The following is a 20,269-nucleotide window of genomic DNA, read 5'->3' as shown; positions in this document are numbered from 1 at the left end:
ACCTTTGCTGGGGCCTTGGCCAGATTCCTGGTAATTCCATTTATTGGTGGGCCTGAAAATATTATATATAGTATATGTACATTTTAAAATAAGGTGTGAATATTCAACTTGTCAAAGTGTGACTGGAGGAGCGGTAACTAGAGAAACCCACTGAAGGGGATTAAAAGTTCGTCGATCTCAAACGCCCGAGCGCATGGAACAGTTGATAAACACTCGCTCCGAAGCAAACCTGGAGGAGGGGTGATGGTGGTAAATAGTCTTATTCAATACATCATGGGCTTGGCACAGCGCCAAAGCATAATTAAGGATATTCTCCGAGGTCACAACAGGGAACTTTAAGTTTAAAAAATAACATGTAAGTGGAATCCTTCTAATTATAGGCTCTGTTGATTCAAGGTCAAACCGCATGAAAAGATTGAGGGAAAACTGCTGATGCAGCAGCTAATATGGCCGCTAATTGCGTTGCTAATGCGACAGGACAGGGGTTATACTTTCTGCTTGATGTGATACATGCTGAAAAAAGTGACCCATTGTGCCCAGTGGAGTGAAGTGGGCACGGCTGGGAGCCGGCGCTCGGTGGCGGAGCTGCAACTGCAGGAGGAGCAGAGCAGGGGGCACTTGGATCCCCTCCCAGCCTGCTCCCAAACGCAGCTTCTGCTCCCCCGGCAGCTCAGAAAAGCCATGCTTGGGGTTTTTTTTTCCTTTCCTAACACTTGCTGGGAGGTTTTTTTTTTTTTGCTTTTGGGATGTTTCTTTGTTTTAAGAATGAGCGTGAGCGGGCTCTCGGCATCGGGCTGCTGCGGCGCTGCTCACCCCACCATGGCAGCCCCTGGCCAGGCACCCTGCGCTGCCCTGGGCGAAGCTCTGGGGCCTGACGAGCCGCCGTGGGCAGGATTTGTGCTGGCAGGGACGACAAACCCTCTCGGGAGCATCCCGGCGAGAGCCACACGGTGCCTGGGACGCCGGGGCGTGGGGCCAGCTCAGCTCCCCCAGCGCCCCTGCAAGGGCGGGCACCCAGCAGGGCCAGGGCATCATTTCTGAACTCTTTTCAAGAGTTTTTTCTTCTCCATTCTTTTCTTTTTTCCTCCTTCCTTTCTTTTTCCTCCCGTTTTCCCCCCATCTTTTTTACTGTCCACTTTAATGAGGCGGCCCAAGTTGCACCCAACACACGGCACTTCCCAGCCCGCCCGTCCACACGCGGCCGCCCAGTTCCTCTTCCATTAGTGGGGACAACTCACAAAGAATTGTGCCGAGCCCGCGCTGCTCGCAGCTGGTGCCTGGGGAGGACGAGGAGGGCAAGGACAGAGCCAGGCTCGAGTGCCTTGCGGTCACAAGGCATTCACACGCAAACCTACGTGTGTGCATACAGATAAATATATATATGTGTGTTGCTCATCGTAGCTCTATGTGTGTGTGTGTCCCGTGACTGTCCCAGGGCTCGGTCCTTCAGTGCTGATAATATATGCAAGAGGGAGGAGGGGGGAAAAAAAAAAAAAATAACAGGAAAACCAGACGCTGGCCTGAGGCACCGTGAACCGAATCCCAGGAGATGTGAATAACGTGGTAAAATCCAGCGGAGCTTTAGCCACACCAAGTCACAGCGAGAAGCCCCCCCCCTCTCTCTCTGCCCCGAGGGCAGTTTATGGGGGGCGTCGCGCTGCTCCTGCCACAGGGACGTGTCCCTGGTCACTGCCAGGGCCAGGACGGGAGAGTGCGGAGGGGGGACGTGCAGGTAGAGGGCAGGTACCAGCAACATCCTCTTGCTGGTCACACCATGTAGCATACGCTCCTGCTTACTCGGTGTGTATGTAAAATATTTATTGCTAAAGAATAATATTAATGTCTTGTATGCAGCACATATCCAGATTATGTTATATACATCTCAGAACTCTGTAGGTGTGCAGGTAGCAGGTTCCTGGAGACCCGCAGGGGAGGCCCCAGCTCTGCACAGTCCCCCAGCCCCCCTGGGAGGGACTTTCCTTCCCAGGTGAGCAGCCGCTGCCTCCCACTGAGACACCCACACTGAGCCCCAGGTGAGTGCCCGATGTGGTTCGCTACGCAGCCTCTCTAATTAATTACCTTAATAGAAACGTGCCACGTTAATTCGGCGCTGACCCTGAAGAGGCACCGCAAGCCAAGCAGCCGCGCGCAGACACAGGCAGCACGAGGCGAGGGGTGTGGGGGGGCCTCCAGGAGGGGAAATAGCGGTTGGCCCCTTCGGCGAGGTAGGCGACGTGTGGATGGGTGGCTCGTCAAACACCTCCCAGACGAGCTCCAGTTCAGGACAGGAGCAAAAAGAAGGGGAAAACCCAGCCCAAAGGAGCTGCCCACCCAGGAGCCTCGGGTCTTGCCGCGCTGTCCTGCTGCCGGAGCCCTCCCATGGGAGCAGGTGTTAATCAGCCTCGTGGCTAATGAGACCCTGCCCGAAGGTCCAAGTCCTGGCAAAGGCCCAGGGCTACTGCAGGGAGCTGCTCGCTCCCGGCCAGGCACAGGCTGGGGCCTGGGGGAGCTGTGGGGAGCCCCGGGTGGTTGTAGCTGCTGTGAGGGAGGAGAGGGCTCATCCTGGCCCCATCCCCTCTGCTGAGCCCCGGCTGGGCACTGATGGCTGCGGGTGTGCACCAAGCCCCAGGTGTCCCTGGGGAGGCACCAGCACTGCGGAGCAAACACTGGGCAAATGCTTTACCCACAGGACTCGTGGCCAGGCTGGAGCCATGTCAGGGGATCCCTGTCCCCATGGAGTCACACGGCTCTGCAGCTGCTGCCCGCACAAGGCTGGGGACACAAGTGATAGGACAAGAGGGAATGGCCTCAAGCTGCGCCAGGGCAGGGTCAGACTGGCTCTTAGGGAGGATTTCTTTGCAGAAGGGGTTGCTGGGCGTTGGAATGGGCTGCCCAGGGCAGGGGGGGAGTCCCCATCCCTGGAGGGGTTGAAGAGTCGGGTTGACCCAGCGCTGAGGGATCTGGTGGAGTTGGGAACGGTCAGGGTGAGGTTCATGGTTGGACTGGAGGAATCTTCAAGGGCTTTTCCAACCTGGATGATTCTGGGATTCTGTGACACGGACACGGGTCGCCCCAGCGAGAGGGACCAGGATGAAGTCACTGATACAGTGATGAACTGGGAAAAACAGAGGCTGCCGAGGGAATCAGGAGCTCTAAAGCCATAATAAGCTATTAAGAAATATTATCTGCCTAAATAATATTCACAGATAATTTGACAAATACTTTTCCCTTGCCAGAAGTACAGTGCTTTTGCTGTCTCCCCTGACGGGTGCTGGTATTAACGCTGCTCGGCAAACGGGCGACTCGTGTTCTTCAAACCACTGAACCATCGGCCACTCTTCAATCGCAGCCGCGTCCGAACCGCTGCCGCCCACCGCGGAGCAGGAGGGGTGGGGGCAGATCACCCGGCCTCAGCCCCTGGCCCCACCGCATCCGCAGTTGTGCTCCTGCAAGAAGCAATCCTCAATTAAAAACCAGCATTTTTTTAATTCCTCATTTCTCTCATGCTCTTTTCTTCTTTTTTCCTTTCTGGCTTGCAGGCTGTATTCTGTAGCTGAGCTGCAGCAGAACTGTGCGTGTTCCTACCACAAACAAATAAAAGCACCTTTCTACAAGGCTCAAACCACAGCAATTACCAAAAAAATAAAAAAATCCAACCAACCCAACCCAACGCTTGGCAAACCAAAAGAAACCTGCTTGACGTTGCTTTCACACCCTCCCCCTTCTGTGGAGATGCTTCCTCCCAGGTGTGGGTCGGGCCTCTCACCCGCCCGCACCCCCCAGCCCCCGGGGCCAGACCCTGCCCAGGGCGAGGGGCTGCCAGTGCCGCAGGCTCTGCCCGGCCAGGGGGGTCGGGGGGTTCCCCCGCTGGGGCCGGGGGGCTCCTGGTGTCGGTGCCCTTTGACACCCCCAGCCCCACGGCCAGCACTTGCTTCATCGCGGCTGCCTGCGGCTGCTGGGATTTGCTGAGCATAATGGGTCTGAAAAAGCTCAAAGCTGTTGGTCTAAATATATCATTGTTGCTGGGGAAATAAATAATAAACAGAGGAGTGATTATGATCTTGTGGTTTAATTGGTTCTCCTTATTGTCGCTGGAGGGCCGTCCCTGGGTGTTTCGGAGGAGCAGACATTTCAGGTACCAGGCCAAGAAGGTTAAAATATTAATTTATTTTTAATATTATAAATAATATTATTAAATTAAATAAAATCATTTATTTAACAACCCAACCAAAACCAAATTTTAAAAAAATAAGCAAAAACAAATAAAATAAAGGCAGGTGCAGGCCAGAAGAAGCATGTGCATTTCCCAGTCCCAGAAATATTTATTATAGATTACGGCTGCCGCAGAATTAATAAGCTCTAACAAGGCACATGCAAAACTCCAGATGAAGCTGGGGCCGGACGAGGAGGGCACGGCGGGACGCCCTCGGCTGCCGGCCAGGCCGGTGGCTCTGCCCCGGGAGTGAGTTAAACACCATTAGAATCAGCTTGTTTGCACAAGAGCTGCTCTAACAGCGGCTGGAAATGCGAGTTAAAACCAAAACCCACAACCTCTCGCTGCAGCGGCAGGTCCGGGCCGGGCTGCGGGGCCACGGGAGGTCACTGGCCCCACCGGCCCCACCAGCCCCGCCGCAGCCCCAACCGCTCCGGGCTGGCCCCGGGCACCTCGTGCTGTGGCCCAGCGAGCCACGGCGGCGGCTTTTCTTAACGCTGGCTTCAAAGGAACCCCCTTTGCTGGGTGCCTGGAGAGCAGAAACCAGCCGGGGAGGTTGGTGGTGTTGTCCCATCAACTAGAAATGTTTAGGTGAGGCTCCAGCAGTTTTCTTTCAAACCCCCACTTCTAATAAGTTTTGCATGAAGCTGATTTTTTTGCTTTTGTTAACGGGAGACCTTGCTTCTAATTCTGTTTTAATACTCTCTGAGCCTGCTGCAGCTGTAGCAAGACACAAGTGCACTGGGGTGGTGGGTGCAAAGAGGGAAAGAGCCTTTCCAAGAGTGCTTTGGGACAAGAAAAATCAGGTTTTGGGGTGTTATTTTTTTTTTCCTTATTTCTCTCTCCTTCTCCTGAAGCAGCAGCTCTAGGTGGGGCGGCTCTTCAAAGCCTGCCTGGTCTTCTCAGTGGTGCTGGGGAGCGGCGGGGGCTCGCTGGGTCTGACGAGCCCGCACGGGCTGGATGTGAAAAGGCTGTGAAAGCTGTGAAATTGGACATTTTTGGTGTGAGGTTGGACATTTCGGGTGTGAAGTTGGAGATTTCTGCTGTGAAGTTGGAGGTTTTGGTGGTGACCGTGCCACCCACCGCAGACTGGACTCACCTGCACCAGGATGGCTGCACCCCCCACCCCCCCCAGGTAGAACCTCCCCGCGCCCCGAGAGGGATGTTGTCAGATATTAAAACTGGGATTAAAACGGAGCAGAGCGAAGGGGGCAGGGTGGGCACTGAACCCCCGAGGCCACAGAGACGCTCACAACAGGGAAGGGGGGGGTCTGCCCTCGCTCTGATTCACCTTTCAGCCGTCCTGGTGCTCATTCCCGGTGCCTTTTTCAATGCTTCTTCTCTATCCCCAACTCACAGGTGGTTGGTAACAAAAGCTCTGATCACTTTGTGGGTATTTAATTATCTAATTGTCTCGGGTAACTGAAGGGGGAGCAGCCGGCGGGATGCAAAGCTCTTGCGGAGCCGGGGAGCCGTGGGGGGCTCTGGGGGGAGACGGGCCAAAGGTGGGCAGGGACGCAGAAATCCCGCTGTGGAAATGGGTTGATTTAAACTCCGCCGGCGCTCCCAGACCACCTTCCCTGCCTTCCCCATAGAATTTGAGCCCCGCAGCAGATTTCCAGGGTGCCCGGCTGCTGGGGCTTTTTTTCCCCTTCCTGAGTGCGTCAGTGAGTTTTAGAGCACAGGTGCGATTTTCTAGACCCCTTTGTCTGAGGTTTAGAAGCAAGAATGAGCTTCATTAACAGAAGGGAGGATTTCTAATAAGTAATAGCTAGGTGCTACCTTGTGAGCTGTCAAACAGTTGTGCTAAATTACAAGCTGCTTTGCCATGCTTGTCTTCAAATAATCAGCTCCTCACCCAGAGAATAGAACTTTAAACGGCTATTTCTTAAAAAAACCCATTGCTTTTAAACTTTATTTCCCAAAAGCTAAAAATTTGAATTAGCCCAAATGTACAAACTATAATTGCTTTGAGGTTTCTGGTTCGTTAGAATAATTAAAATACCACGCACTTGCTAAGCAGAACATGTCCCTTCAGCACTGGGCTTTCTTTTTTTGCTCAGGTGACTTTCCTCAGCTACAGACCGATCTGACTTCGGTCGATTCTGCATTGAACTGTGATAATTTGACCGATCCCTCTGCTCCCGGCGGGCTGGGGGGGGGGAACACGCTGCTTCCTCTCGGACACGGCCGCCTGGGACAGGCCCTGTCGCAGCCACGTCCCCACTGCAAGCTTTGCCTGTGCTTATGGGAGTTAAAAAGCTGGGATTCTTTAGGAGAAAAGCAAGTGAGCAGCGTCCCAGCAGCGATAATCTTCTACCCTGAGCACAGAGAGGCCGCAGCCACAGTGGTGCCTCCTGCCATGTGCTGTCATCATCAGGGTCCCCTCCCGCCCTGCAGGGATGTGGCTCTGCCAGGGCGCTGCCACGGGTGTCGTTTGGGGGATGCTGGGGCTGAGCACCCCCCAGGACCCTGCAGCCCGTCCCGGTGCGGGGTCACCGGGCTGGGTTTGTGTTTTGTCAAGCAGGTCTGGGGGGTGTCACTGCTGCAGCATAAAAAAACCACCTGGGTGCTTCTTTTAGAGTGCGGCCTCCAACCTGAGAGAGGTGACGTTAGACACTGGGCTCGTTTGGCTTTTAAATATAAACAGCTATTAATACAAACTCAAAAACCCTCCCAGAAGGATGCTGGAGGACGCTCATGCCTCTGCCTCGGCCCCGCGGGACGATGCTCCCAGTCCCGCAGCTCCACCGGTGCCCCGGGCCCTGGCGAGGGATCATCGTCCCCCTCCCCAGCTCCGCTCCCTTCTGATCCCCTCCCCAGCCCTCTCTGACCCACTGACATGGACTGTGGGCTGAACAGCCAAATGCCTTTTTTTTTTTTTTTTTCTCCACGCTGGCATCACTTTCCTTGCGTCCGCCTCCATGCCTGTCCCCAGAGCAAGCGACAGTTGAACTGCTGCTGAAAAAAAGATCCTAAAAAAGAAGGGAAGAAGAAGAAGAAGAAGAAGAAGAAGAAGAAGAAGAAGAAGAAGAAGAAGAAGAAGAAGAAGGAGAAGGAGAAGGAGAAGGGGAAGGGGAAGGAGAAGAAGGAGAAGGAGGAGAAGGAGAAGGAGAAGGAGAAGGAGAAGGAGAAGGAGAAGGAGAAGGAGAAGGAGAAGGAGAAGGAGAAGGAGAAGGAGAAGGAGAAGGAGAAGGAGAAGGAGAAGGAGGGGAAGAAGAAGAAGAAGGAGAAGGAGAAGGAGAAGGAGAAGGAGAAGGAGAAGGAGAAGGAGAAGGAGAAGGAGAAGGAGAAGGAGAAGGAGAAGGAGAAGGAGAAGGAGAAGGAGAAGGAGAAGAAAAATGAGAAGAAAAATGAGAAGAAAAATGAGAAGAAAAATGAGAAGAAAAATGAGAAGAAAAACGAGAAGAAGAAGAAGAGACCGGCATCCCAGGTCCATGGGGCAGATGCCCCCAGGTGCGGATGCCCATGTGAAGGGGACACAGGGCCCTGCTCATGCCCAAGCAAGGCTCCCAAAACGGCCCCAGAAATGCTGAGCAAAAGCCTCCCTGGCCAGTGGAAAAAAGCTTATGTGTAATCAAGCCTGTGCCTGCTTCCAGGGAAATAAAGTTTCCTTGTTTTGAGTAGAAACACAGGTTTGCTTTTCTGTCAGTACCTCAGCCCCTCGCAGGCGGCCCTGCCGGAGGATATTTCTGTGCTCTGTATTTTATTACCAAGTGCTATTCCAGGCTGGCCATGATCTAGTGCTCCAGAGAGCTCTGGAATCACGAGTTTTGTGCTATTTCAATCATTTCTGGAGATCGCACCGAACGCTCTGATAAGAAGCGGGGATCAGGGGCCAGTTTTGGATGGGGAGCAGAGGCCGGGCAGGCCCAGGGCTGTGACAGAGGGACAGGGCTGAGCCTGACGGTGGGAAAAAGGGTTTCCTGGGTGCTGAGGAACTTTTTTTTTTGCCTTTTCAGGAGTATGCACTTGAAGGCTGAAAATATAAATGACATCGCTATAGGAAAGATGTGTCCCTGTGAAACTGCAAAGAGGGAAAGAGCCTTTCCAGGAGTGCTTTGGGACAAGAAAAAACAGGCTTTGGGATGTTATTTTTTTCTTACTCCTCTCTCCTTCTCCTGAAGCAGCAGCTCTGAGCGGGGTGGCTTCGCACAGCCTGTCTGGCCTCAGCGGGGCTGGGGAGCGGCGGGGGCTGGATGAGCCCGGGAGCCCCGGTGGGGTTTGGAGGGGGGAGAGGCCCCTCGCAGCAAAGAGCTCACAAAGGTAAATGTTGCGAGAAAGTGCGGGGCAGAGATCTCTGTGGACATGGGGAGAAGCAGGAGACCCTTTGCATTCTCCCATGGCAAAGGACGATGCCAATTCTTCACCTTTTGTACGGTGGCCTTGGTCACACGCTTCACACAAAGCGAGGTTCTGCCTTTGGGCATCAAAAATCTCTGTCAAACAGCAACTGGGTCACGTAGTGTGGCTGTCTGGGAAAAAAGCCCTTTCCAGGAGCCCTTCCCCACTGCATCTCCCGTCACCTTGTGTTTCGCTTTTTTGATTTCCTGACATTCCTCCACCAGTTGTGGTCCCCAGCACCAGGGTGGCCGCAGGTCTCGGGGAGAAGGGTGACGTCTGACACGGTGTTTCGGCCGGCTGCAAGGAGCCCACTGACCAAATCCCACCCTTCCCCAAACAGCAGCTCCCAGGGAACTCCCCGCTTCCCCCGGTGCTGCCCTGAGAGGGGTGCAGGCTGGCAGAGGAGCCCCAACACCAAACGAAATCCTCCTGAAAAGTAACCTGAAAGAAAGAGCCGAGGGGAACGCAGCTCCTCGTGCCCGAGCATCACCTGCGGCCCCAGCGCTCCTCAGGGCAGACTGGCCAGAAATAAAGGAAAGGCTCTTGGAGGCACCCCGGGGACTTAAATATTACTTGAAGCTGTTTGGATTTGTGCTGTGAAATCTCTCAGATAACTCAGAATAACTCCTCTTTATTTAAACAGAGCCATCAGCTGGCTGTTGCGGGACCAGCCATGACAGCGCTGCGAGGCTCTAACGAGCATCCCCCTCCCGTCCCTCACTGCCACCCTCTTGTAAGCTGTCAGCAGAAGTGAAACTAAAATAAGCGACATCCTCCTTTGAGGGAAAATTCCAGTGCTTCAATTGCAGTTCACCCCGTAAAGTGCCAGCAGAGCCTGAAATCAGTATCACAAAACTTCTGTGTGGGGATTGGAGCAGCCCACGCCCCAAGGGAAGGTGCTCGTCTTGCCGTGTCCCAGGTGTGTGCATCCACACCCCGGCATCGTGCGGGAAGGTCCGACACCCCCCCCCCACCCAGCACCCAGAGGAGCCACCGGTGACGTTTTGGTACCTGGTCGCAGCACCCAACTCCACCCTGTGTGCGCCGGCCGTTCGGTCTGAGCCCGTGTTAAGCGGCAGCAGGGACCAGCAGGAGCCCGTCTGCAGCCCAAAGCCTCGGCGCTGAGGACAGAGCACCCACGTGCCCCTGTCACAGCACTAATCAAGCACCGCGAGCGGCTATGGAGCACGACTGTAATTAGCTGTAATGGTCCGGGCTGGTATTCAGGCCACTGAGCTCACAGAAGTCTTCTCGAGACAATTACCAGGAGGATGTTTTGTCTGACTGCAGAGCCAGATGGGAATCTGAAAAATTCGTGGAGGGAGTCTGTAATTGTTGCTTTTATTGAGTAATAGCCTGCTTGAAAAAAAACAGCCAAGCCAACCCAAACCCAAGGCAACCCAATCTCAACCCCAACCCAATCCAACCCAACGCCAACCCAACTCGATCCCAACCCAATTGAATCCCAACCCAACCCCAACCCACCCCACCCCACGCCCCTCGCAGGGCACTGGGAGGTGACAGGAGTGCTGGCAGCAGCTTGGGTGCTCCCAAACCATCGAAGGTGCTTCACTTCCTGCTGCAAAACCCTGTGAAATCAGTGAAGAGACAAGGGCCACAGCTCACACACAGGTTCGTGGGGACCTCAGAAATGTCACACGTGTCGGTGGCCCCTGGGACATGAGGACAAAGGCTGGTGCATGGTGGCCTGGCTGTGGCCAACTGGTGGGACTTGTGCCATTGACTTGAAACATGGCAAGACTGCACCCCGGGACATCTTTTTCATCAGGTATTACTACACTGTGTCTTTTTTTTTTTTTCATTTAATACGTAAAATGATGGGACAGGGAGTACAGGAGAGACTTTACCTCTCGGCAAGTGTGACTATCCCTGCTTTCTTATAATTTTGACTGATGACTTTAATATTAAGCATCAAATGTCATGTCAAGCTGGTTTAAAAAAATATTTTCTAACTTTAATTTCTCTTAGAATAAACCAGTGTTTACTCCAGTATTAAAGCTGGCCCAAAATGGGAACATTTAATAAGCGTTTCAGCCAAATTTTTCTTTTTGGAAAGTTTTAATTAAAAAAAACCCCATTCCACTACCTCTGCCGTAAGAGCAATAACTTCTGCTTACGTTTTATTTTCCTTTCCTCCAGACGACATCTTGTAAATACGTTTGCGTGGGACTGTTGTTCCCAATAACTCTCTAGGTGTCCAAAAGCTCCTAAGTGCCGAGGAAAAGGAATTTGCTCCCGTCTCGGAGCAACTCGAGCTCTGAAGAGCCGAAGGGGGACACTGCGCTAGAGGGTTTTGTGGGGATACCACTGGCAGCAGCCTGTGCTGGTGCTCGTGCAGCATTACTGACAAGGTCCCTGACTAACGTATCCCTTAAATATGCCTTTTAAGGTGTTTCTGAGGTGGTTGAAATTCTCATTTGTCCATATTATGCTTTTTCTTCAAAGGCTCACAGTCAGGTCCGAGACAGAAGGCCCCGGCTCTGGCCGCACCCCACGAAGGCCGAGGGACCACGCTGGAGGAGCAGCTCAGGCTGGGCAGGTCCGAACACAAGCAAATAGTGCTGACAGATGAAATATTAAGCCTTTTTTTAATTTTTTCTCCTCTCCATTAGCCCCTTGGGTCCCTCTCCTGCACCCCTGGCAGAGGGTTTCTGTACCACCCGCCCCAGGCCATGCAGGTGCCAGAGCCAGCTCTGAGCAGCCCCCGAGGGCTCGGCCCTGGCCGGCAGCACTGGATAAAGCCCAGCCCCATCCTCTGCTTCAGGAAAATCAGCAAACGGTACAAATATTCACTGTTAAATCCAAGGATGAACATGAACCAGCAACTTGCCAGTGAAACACTGGCTTTTAGCCCTCCAAACCTCTTCATCCAACACAATAAAGCAGAAAATACGGGACAGTTTGGGGGCTTCAGCCCTGCCCGAACGGCCCCAGAGAGGTGCTGTGCCCTGCGCGTCCTCAGAGGGGCCAGGGGGTCACTGTCCCCGGGAGATGAGCTGAACCGCACCCGCCCTGGGAATCAGGAAAAAAAAGATCGACTTCTTCCTCTTTTTTTTTTTCTTTTTTTCCCGAGACAAACGCCCAGGAAGTTTAATGACTGTGACAGAAATGTAAAGAGGTCTGAAATTTCAGTCTCCCTCATTTCTAAGTGACACCACAAAGCGGAGGAAAAGGCAGCCCAGGGCCCCGAGGGTGGGTGTGGATGTGAGTGTGTTTGCGAGCGCTTTTCTGTAACTGGTTTCAAATGTCCTTCGCTTCTCTCATTACAGGTCTTCTAAAAATATCAAATATAGATCTTTCCCTCATAATATTTTAAGATACTCTATTTATACATTAATTCTTTCAAAAATAAAAAGTGACACATACAGCAATTCAGTCACTCGGAGTCTTTAAAATTATTACAAAAAGACACGACATCCATCCTCCAGCAGCACGCGACAGCGTCGCTTCTGCACAACAGAGTCTTTCCGCCACCAGGCTGGGGTTTCTGTCACAATTTTCTATCACAAAATAAAATCATTCCAGCTCTCGACATGCCACCCGGCCAGCCTGGCTCTGCAGTCACGCAGGGCTCCTTCTCCCACCCTCCCCCTTAAAAACGACCCAAAATGGTGAGGGATTTGCAAACTCGCCCTGCCGACCCCTCCCTGCACGAGCATCCTCTCCAGGGCGGAAGCAGCGGGGGGTGAAGCTGAAGGGCTCATCCTTGGTTTTCCGTAGCCCATAGGTTGGCCACACCAACAATAAACGTCCCGTGAGTATGGAAATAATTTACCTTGCACAATCAGTACTGCACAGACTTGGCACGGACAGACTACACGCCAGGCTGCAAGCAAGGAGACCACCTAAAAAGCAGCGGTGGAGGGTGGCAAACGCAGCTCCAAAATGGCACATCAGCGGCCTGGGCATTGGCGAAAGCATGGATGTCTGTGCAATGTGCATTGGAAATACAAACCAGCCAGTCAAACAAAAGGAGTGCTATCTATCTGGAGCTGCATCTCATCCTCCAGGAAGGAAACGCAGGCTGCACAGATCACAGATGTTTACCTCACAAAATCTAGATCTTTTCAAAAAAAAAAAAGTTTGAGAGGTTTGGTCTAAAACACTCTCCCCACCACCATGCCGAGGGCTGCCGAGTCCTGAGAGCTGCTGGGTGGTGCCGTGCCCCGCAGAGCCCGCTGCGCCTCTCGCTCTCGCCTGCAAGAGCTGAGCTCTGCCGTCGGCCTCGCCGGGGCTGCCCCGGGAGCTCAGCCCCACCGACCCCCCGCCGCAGGCACAGCCTGTGGGTCAACGTCCACCAAAAGCACCTCACCCCTTCCCTTGCTGCGCCGGCGGGGCTGGGCTGCTGCACGGGCAGAGCTTCGCTGGGCTGGGTGGAAAGCAGGGAAGGGTCTGGGAGCAAAGGGCTCCTCACTGCCGGCCGCTCTTCCCCCCACGGGTTGGGGTCCCTCAGCGCCCACCGATGCTCCTCACAGCTGCCAAACAGTCTCACCGGAGGGAGCATCAGGCTGGGTGGTTCTCGTGCCGGCTCACAGTTTGCAGGCTGGTCCCCTACGGAGCGCTCAGGCTGCGGCGTGAAGCTGCTGCGTTGCTGGTTTGGTGGTTTTTCTTTTTTTTGGCGGGGGGGGGATTGCTGCGAGGTGTCCCAGCTGGGACATGGATGTGTCGGGCATCACCTGCCTCAGCTCGGGGCCGTGGGAGCAGAGCCACTTCCCCAGGACGACTCCCACCGCAGCCCCGGCACCGCGGGAGGAGACACGGTCGTTATTATCCACACAAACATTCAGCGGGCACGGGGGAGCCCTCGCCCCGCGTCGCACAGGGGCAAAGAGCAAAACAGTCTGCAGGACTCCCACCAGTGGCTGCCATGGATACCATGGAAAGCTCAGCGGTGACGCTCCGCACACCCCGTTATAGGAACTCGACGTAGTTCTCGGGGATCAATCCTGTCTTCCCGTTGAGGGTCCCTTCCAGCCAGCCGGGCTCCTGGGATGGATGGACTTGAGGAGAGAAGGAAAAGGCAGGTTACTACAGGAGGGGGTTACGGCGTAGAGGCCACTGCTCTTTGTGTGCTGCCAGCGTCAAACTTGCTCTCGGGATAGAGCAAGACCTTTAATTTGGGTTTATTTTAAAATACGGAAACTAATACGTGAGGAGCTCAGAAAGCTGAAGCGCTCTCTCCTGCTCACTCCCAGGACCCCGCCGTGTTCCCTTTCCAGATCAGAGACCACACAGGGAAACCACCTGAAGCCGCACGCTCCGCTGTGGGCTGGTGCTGCAGGGCTGGCCTAAGCAAAGCATTTGGGATAAAAACACTGCAACACAACTTTCCTAATGTAGTATAAAACTTCAGTCTCTGGCAGCAGCAGCTCAGGGGGGCCCCTTGCTTCAGAACAGGGCGTTTTCCGTTTCAGGGGTGATTGCTGGTTAAAAACACATGAGCCTCCCTTCCCCGGCCCGTGACTCTCACCTGCCCCAATTTCAGGCCCCCACACACCCAGGACGTTCCCCCCATTTAGCGCCACGACAAGGGCACACAACTATCAAGTGCACAAGATCTGCTGGAAAATCCAGGTTTTGTGTAAGTGAAAGGCCCAGCGCTACGGAGTTTAACTGTGCCTCTCAAAACCCGGGGTTATTTACAACGGGGGCAGCAGCAGCCCAATTTCCCCGTCAGACCGAGATGCTGCTCCGCCATGGGCAACCGCAGAGAACCTTAAAGTCAAACAAGAACCTGTCTCTAAGTATTTCCAAGATCCACTTGCTTCACCGGGTTTTATAAAGCCCCTTCATCATAACTATATTTCTACCAAGCAGTGCTGTTTCTAACTTGCTTCCCCCAGTTAATGTGAGCCCCGGCTACGCTGCTAAGTGATTAGAACATGCTGTATATTTTTTCCCTTGAATAAACCATTGATTTTTATCTAGCAAACACAATGTATTTAATTCAGACTTGTTCCCCTCCTAGTTGCTCTAATTCCCACGGGCTCTCCAAGGGGAGACCATGTTTATTTATAAGATATCTATGGAGCTGCTTAGGAAAAGTATTTTCTTTAATTCAAATGTATTCCTTCTCTTCTCCCTTCTGCTATATTCTCATATATATCCCAGGGCAAAACCAATGCATGTGGTAGCAGTTTCCCAAATGACAATGCTTAACATATAAAAGCCAAGAACTACTTGGAAAGTAGTAAAAAGTCTTTTCTTTACATTGGGATTATATCTAAACCAGAGCTGCTTACTTCCATGGGGCACAGTCTCTTTCCCTTGCTGCAGGAAACAGAAAATCGATGTTCATTAACATCATCTCCAAAAATCCGACTAACCAGAGCCCACCTAGGCCAGCTCTCAGTATCCAGAGGAAAAAAAGCACACGCTGCTTTTCCACCTCCTGCACGAAACATGATGGCAACTGCATAGAATATTTCTGGTGTCAATACTTGGAAGATGATCTCTCCTACCCAGAAAGCCATCGAGGAACAGCTCTGTATATGGAAAATGTCACTCAACCGCTCACCAGCTCCTCCCTGACAATCAAACCAAGGGTCCGTGCCCACAGCAGGGCCGGGGGGTCCCACCCATCTGGACAAAGGTGGTCACCCAGAGCTGGTCCCCCCCATGTGCCCTCACCTCGCACCCTGCGGACGTGCGGCCACCTCCACTGCCGGGGCGAAAACACTTGTTGCCCCGTGCCGGCGGCTCCGACACCACGGGCACGGGCAGGGCGGTGAGCGGGACACGGAGCGGGAGGAGCAGAGTGGACACCTCTGCCGGAGAGATCTCCCACACTCTGCGCCGGGGGAGAGGAGGGGAAGCCCACCCGTGCATCCCTCCTATTTCACAGGTCTCTCTTAGGATTTATTTCCCTTAGGAATAAATCAGGATCTTCAAAAGGCAGTTTTCACACTGATCCCAGAGATGATCAGCTGTTTTCAGTGTGGATGCAAGAAGTAAGGCAAGGTACACCTCGGATTTAATGCCTGTGTTTCAGTATTTCTGCTTTCTTCTTTCAGGGGATTTCTAGTGGTGGAAACAGGAGAGTCCTTAAACGGAGGACTGAAAGGAAACCCATGAACTGAGAGGCCAAATCATTCCCTGGGTCACAGGAAGAAACAAACTCAGCAATTTGCAAAACTCAGTGCTAAAATAAGTAACAGCCAAGCGTCCTTCTCCGCAGCATTATCCACCCTGGCGTCACGCCTGCGCCGCTCAAAGGAGAGGTGAGGTGCTGTTATGCTGTTACGGGAGGAAAGTGCCCCTCTGGAAGTGGAGGGGAGCGCTCGGCACCGTTTCCTGGCAGCGAGACTGCCACCAGCCACGGGCAATACCACAGCCGTTATCATTTGACGGTGTGTTACGAACGCTCCCGGTACGTGTCCCCCCTCCCACCGCACTCAGCAGCAAACTCCCCTCGGGGCTCGGCGCCAGGCACGGAGCCAGTGCAGCTCCTGTGGCACCGGGCCGGGAACCACGGCCCAAACACAGCGCTGAAAAATGAGCCCATCTCCTCCCGCTCCCACGAGGTGCCCGGCGCTGCCCCGCGCCCTCCTCGGGTCAGGGACTCACCGTTATCGAACACGGTGCCCGCCGTGAAGGAGAGCTCTGAGTCGTGTTCTGCTTTACAGGCGTACAAAGCTCGGGCTTTCCGCAGCGGCGAGCTGCAAAAAGAAAATATATTTATTGGGGTAAGAAATACTCTACTCATACACAACAGCACTCCCCTCCCCGCTGTGCTGAAGGGGGGTCCATGCCAAGGGGTGCCTGTTGAAGAGGCGTCCAAGGAGCTCTGCAAGGGTCCAGGGTTACGCTGCTCAGGGGAAGAGTGAGGAAGACGCCAGAGGAGGCTGAAGGCTCCCAGTTTTCACCACAGTGCAAATCCCAGTCCGAGTGCAGGACCAGAGCCCATGCCCGGAGCCCAGGAATGGGCAGCCCCGAGCCAGGGGTCCCCAGGAGAGCTCCAGCCGCCAGCCAGGAGGGGTTCAGCGGGGCGTGGGAATGTTTTGTGAGTCTCTGCAGGGCCATAAGCGAGCGGAGGGCGGGCGCGGGGCGCAGGGGGCTGCAGCAGCCAGCACCCACCCTGCCCACCCGCCCGGTCACTGCCAAGCCCGCGGCTCTCCCAGCGCAGCTGCAACAAGGAGAATTTCGTGAGGCGTTATCAGCGCTTGGGGAAGGGTATTTCAAAACAAAAAAAACAAGTAGGTCCTTGAAGAATTTGCTGCACTTCTTTAGAGACTGTACCTGAAGATAAAAAAGATTTAACAACCATTAGATTTTACTGGGGAAGAGTCAGCGTGCCTACGCTGTGGGGGAGCAACTCGGAGCAGAGAGAGCCAGAAATGGAGCAAGTCGCCGGCAGACACAGGGAGCAAAGGCAGCACCTCAGGACGCCACCAGCAAAGCGCAGGCAGGCAGGGCTGTCCCCTGTCCCCGGAGCCCCCCACCTCTCTGGGTTTGGGGTCGAGCGAGGCTGGTGGAAAGCTGGGACACTGCCGGCCACGGTGAGGGTGGGCATCCAGCGCTGCCGCAGGCTGCTTGGCCAAGCAAAGCACTGGAAGTGCCCCCAGGAGCTGCTGGGGTCAGAAACAAGGTGTCACTATTTCTCAGGTCAGCAGTTTCCCCAACTTTTATCCTCCCGAGGACTTGAACTTATTCTGAATTGTCTCCTTGCAAGCCCAGGGAAGCAGCACGCTTTCACCTCACGGCAAGAGTGGTTCCCTGTCACACAGCCACCACAAACCAGGGAAGTGGTGAATGGGTTTGGTTTTGCTGTGAAGACAGCCCCGAAGCAGAGGTCTCTCGACTCCTCTCCGAATTCCAGCTGCCTGACACGAGCAGCTGCCAAACACTTTCAAAACCAGGATGAGCAAACACTCCTCCTGCTCGAGAGGGTCCTTCGCTGTTGGGCAGGCACCGCTCACAGTGCCTGGGGAGACTGTCAGATGAAAAACAAAATGTATTTTCAGGCTTACTGCCTTGAGTTATTCACGTTGTTGTTTTTCTCCCCCAAAAACGATCTCTGCAGCCCAGCGTCCCTGCAGCCCCATCCTGCCCCTTTCACCCACCGGTTGCTCTCCAGGCTGCGACTGCACCCATCAGAGCCCGGGGAGCTTTCAGGGACTGAAATGCTGGACCCCAGCGACTGCTCCCATTAGTTTTCTGCCTCCAAGCATGGCACGAGGCCAGCAAAGCACTCAGGAGCTTCACCCATCTGCCCTTGTGCAGTTTCAGGGCTGATGAACCTCTCTCCCCCAGAGGGGGAAGGCTGCTTGGATGGTGTTACTCTGTTGTCAGCCTTTGCAGGCGTGCAGCAAAACAAACAAATAATGCTGCCAGGCAGGCAGCTGTACAGGCAGCATCTGCAGGGCTGTAGGTGCAGGGGAAGAGCTCGGGCTGTGCCTGGAATGAACAAACAGGTTTGACACGTCCCTCAGAGGAGGGATCGGTGCCCTGGCCCTGTGCTGGCGCCTGCCAAGGGGCTGGGAGCCGAGCTCTGCCCGGGACGGCAACGGCCGCTTGCTCCCCTGTGCCAGGGGTGGGCTTGGAGGGGAGAAATCCCGCCCCAGGGCACCCTGCACACAGACCAGAGGCTACCCCGGCTTCCCCGGCAGGAGCATCCCCTGGTACCTGCAGCGCGGGTCCCCAGTGCTGCCCATGGCTGCAGCGCTGGTGCCAAAAGCCCCGAGGACCCCCTGGCAGGGCCCGCTCCCCGGGGGAGATGTGCACAGCCTGACCCGCTGCCCCGGCGTCCCTGGAAACCCTCCCTTAGGCTGTCTGTAACTTTGAGGATTGATTTATTCCGGCGATGCTCAAGAGCCTGAGACACAGGCACCCAGCAGGCAAACGCCTACGTTGCCCCATGTTCTTTACCCTCAAATTGCAGGTAAGAAAAGGAAGTGGCCAGAAAATGAGGTAAGGCAGCGTTTTACAAGGGCTTCTTAGCCCTGGCTGCTTGTTAGTCCTACCTGTTGCAGAGAGGAGTAAAGCAAACCGCAAGAGCCGAAATGGCTGGGCAAAACCACGGCAACCCCCCACCACGCCGACCACTGCGAGCGCGAGCTGCGAGCGCCGGCTCCGCTGGCCTGACCACAGGGCTCAAAGGGGGGATTCAAGGGGTCCCCCCTGGGGCTGGAGACGTTTGAAAGCTCCTCTCTTGCTGAGTGCAGATATAGCTGTGTTGGGGGAGTTTGAGCAGGATGCAGAGGGAAAAAGGAAAGTGAAGTGGGGGAAATCGAGTAAATTAAACAGAAATATAGCAAAAGCAACAAAAAGCAAAGCGAATTCTGCAACAGACCTGATGGGGGATGAGTCGCTGGACGTAGAGGAGGTGGGCATAGGACTTGATGGCGCGGAGAACATGGGCCAGGACGGTGAGAGGGGTGACGTTGGGCTTGGATTCTGAGGGCTGCAAGACATAACCAGATACCTTATCAACATGCAACCACAGAAACAAACAGCAACTGAGAGACAGTCAGACGACATCCGACGATAGCGAGTGCCTTGGGAATAGTCAGAGCATGAGAGACAGCTACGAAATGAAGTGCCAAGACCTTGGGAAATGTTTCAAGGCCAGATCTGCATTTCTCTGGACAACAAGAGCTGGATCTTCCAATTAACCCCTGCTCCATCATCCCGCCCAGTGAGCCCAACACCAGGCAGAGGGTTGTCTTGCTGCTGGCAGCCCAGCCACTTACCTGCCTTGTTTTATTCCCCCCACTGCTGCCTGAAATAGTCAATGGCATTTCTGGATGTTAATGATGCCTGCGAGTAGCCTCCATCCCCCTTTTGTAGGTCAGCTGTTGTGGTGTCAGAGCCTGTGCCCTGATCCACGGTGCCCAGCCACCGCTGCCCACTTAGGTTTCTAACCAAAGGGGTTTTGGAGGCTGGGAGCCCTGAGGAGTTCGTTATCTGCAGGACGGGGATGTCATTTCCATGCTCTCATCTGTCTGAGGACAACGAGCAGGAGAAAATCTCCAGCCCACCCTGTCCCGCAGGCGCCAGCAGCACCCGAGGGCTGTGCTGGGGCCCCTCAGCACTCCCGCACACGGTGAGGTAACCGGTGCTCCGGGCTCCTGCTGGGTGCAGACATTCAGCACCACAAACATTTAATTGATTTGTTTTCTGCTGAAGAACTTTTTCCCCCCTTGTAAACTGCTCTCGATTCCTCGCTTTCAAGCTACAGCTGTCAACTGAAGTCGAATCAAGTTACTGAACTAGTAAATGCATGCAGAAGCCGGGTGAGAAGTGTTTGGTCCCTTCAAAACTGTTCGATTTAGGTCATTCTCAGGTTCACCAAAAAGCAATTATTGTACTAAAATAACAATGTGAGTCTGATTCATCTGCTGCTGTTTCTGCACTTATCAACTCATCTGTATTCTCTAATTCAGACTGTAAACTCCGTCCCTGATAAAAAAACACCAGAAAAACCTCTCCACACTGAAAATGCCTCTGTAAAAACAAGAAGTTTTGTAAAAGCAACATGATTTCTGTTTTTTTTCCTGAGAGGGGGACGGTACCTCTGAGCACACGGGTCTGTGACGAGGTGGGGATACAGTCCAACCACACAGGGACCCCTGGGCTGTCCCCATCCCCGAGCTGGGGGGTCCTGAGGGAGAGGGAAGGGATATGGGGGGGCTCCAGGGCACGTGGGAAAATGTGGCCCACATGCGGAGAGGGGCACAGTCCTCCCTCTCA

General features: G+C 54.2%; 1 protein-coding gene across 3 annotated transcripts in view; it reads right to left on the bottom strand.

Moving 5' to 3' along the window:
* Nucleotides 1–11,883: 11,883 nt before the first annotated feature.
* ARHGAP26 (Rho GTPase activating protein 26) overlaps nt 11,884–20,269 on the bottom strand; it is a 145,959-nt gene continuing 137,573 nt past the window's right edge. For 2 of the 3 annotated variants that reach the window (XM_074883285.1, XM_074883288.1), the window contains exons 21-23: nt 18,870–18,980; nt 16,145–16,236; nt 11,884–13,578 (exon numbers count right to left, since the gene is read on the bottom strand). In XM_074883285.1, the coding sequence (XP_074739386.1) occupies nt 13,490–13,578; nt 16,145–16,236; nt 18,870–18,980 (292 nt within the window). In that variant the 3' untranslated portion in view covers nt 11,884–13,489. The remainder of the gene's footprint in view (nt 13,579–16,144; nt 16,237–18,869; nt 18,981–20,269) is intronic. The other variant, XM_074883286.1, reaches the window with a different exon arrangement.

Source organism: Strix uralensis, chromosome 14, assembly GCF_047716275.1.
Source record: "Strix uralensis isolate ZFMK-TIS-50842 chromosome 14, bStrUra1, whole genome shotgun sequence".
Classification (NCBI taxonomy): domain Eukaryota; kingdom Metazoa; phylum Chordata; class Aves; order Strigiformes; family Strigidae; genus Strix; species Strix uralensis.
This window is presented reverse-complemented; position numbering and strand designations above follow the sequence as displayed.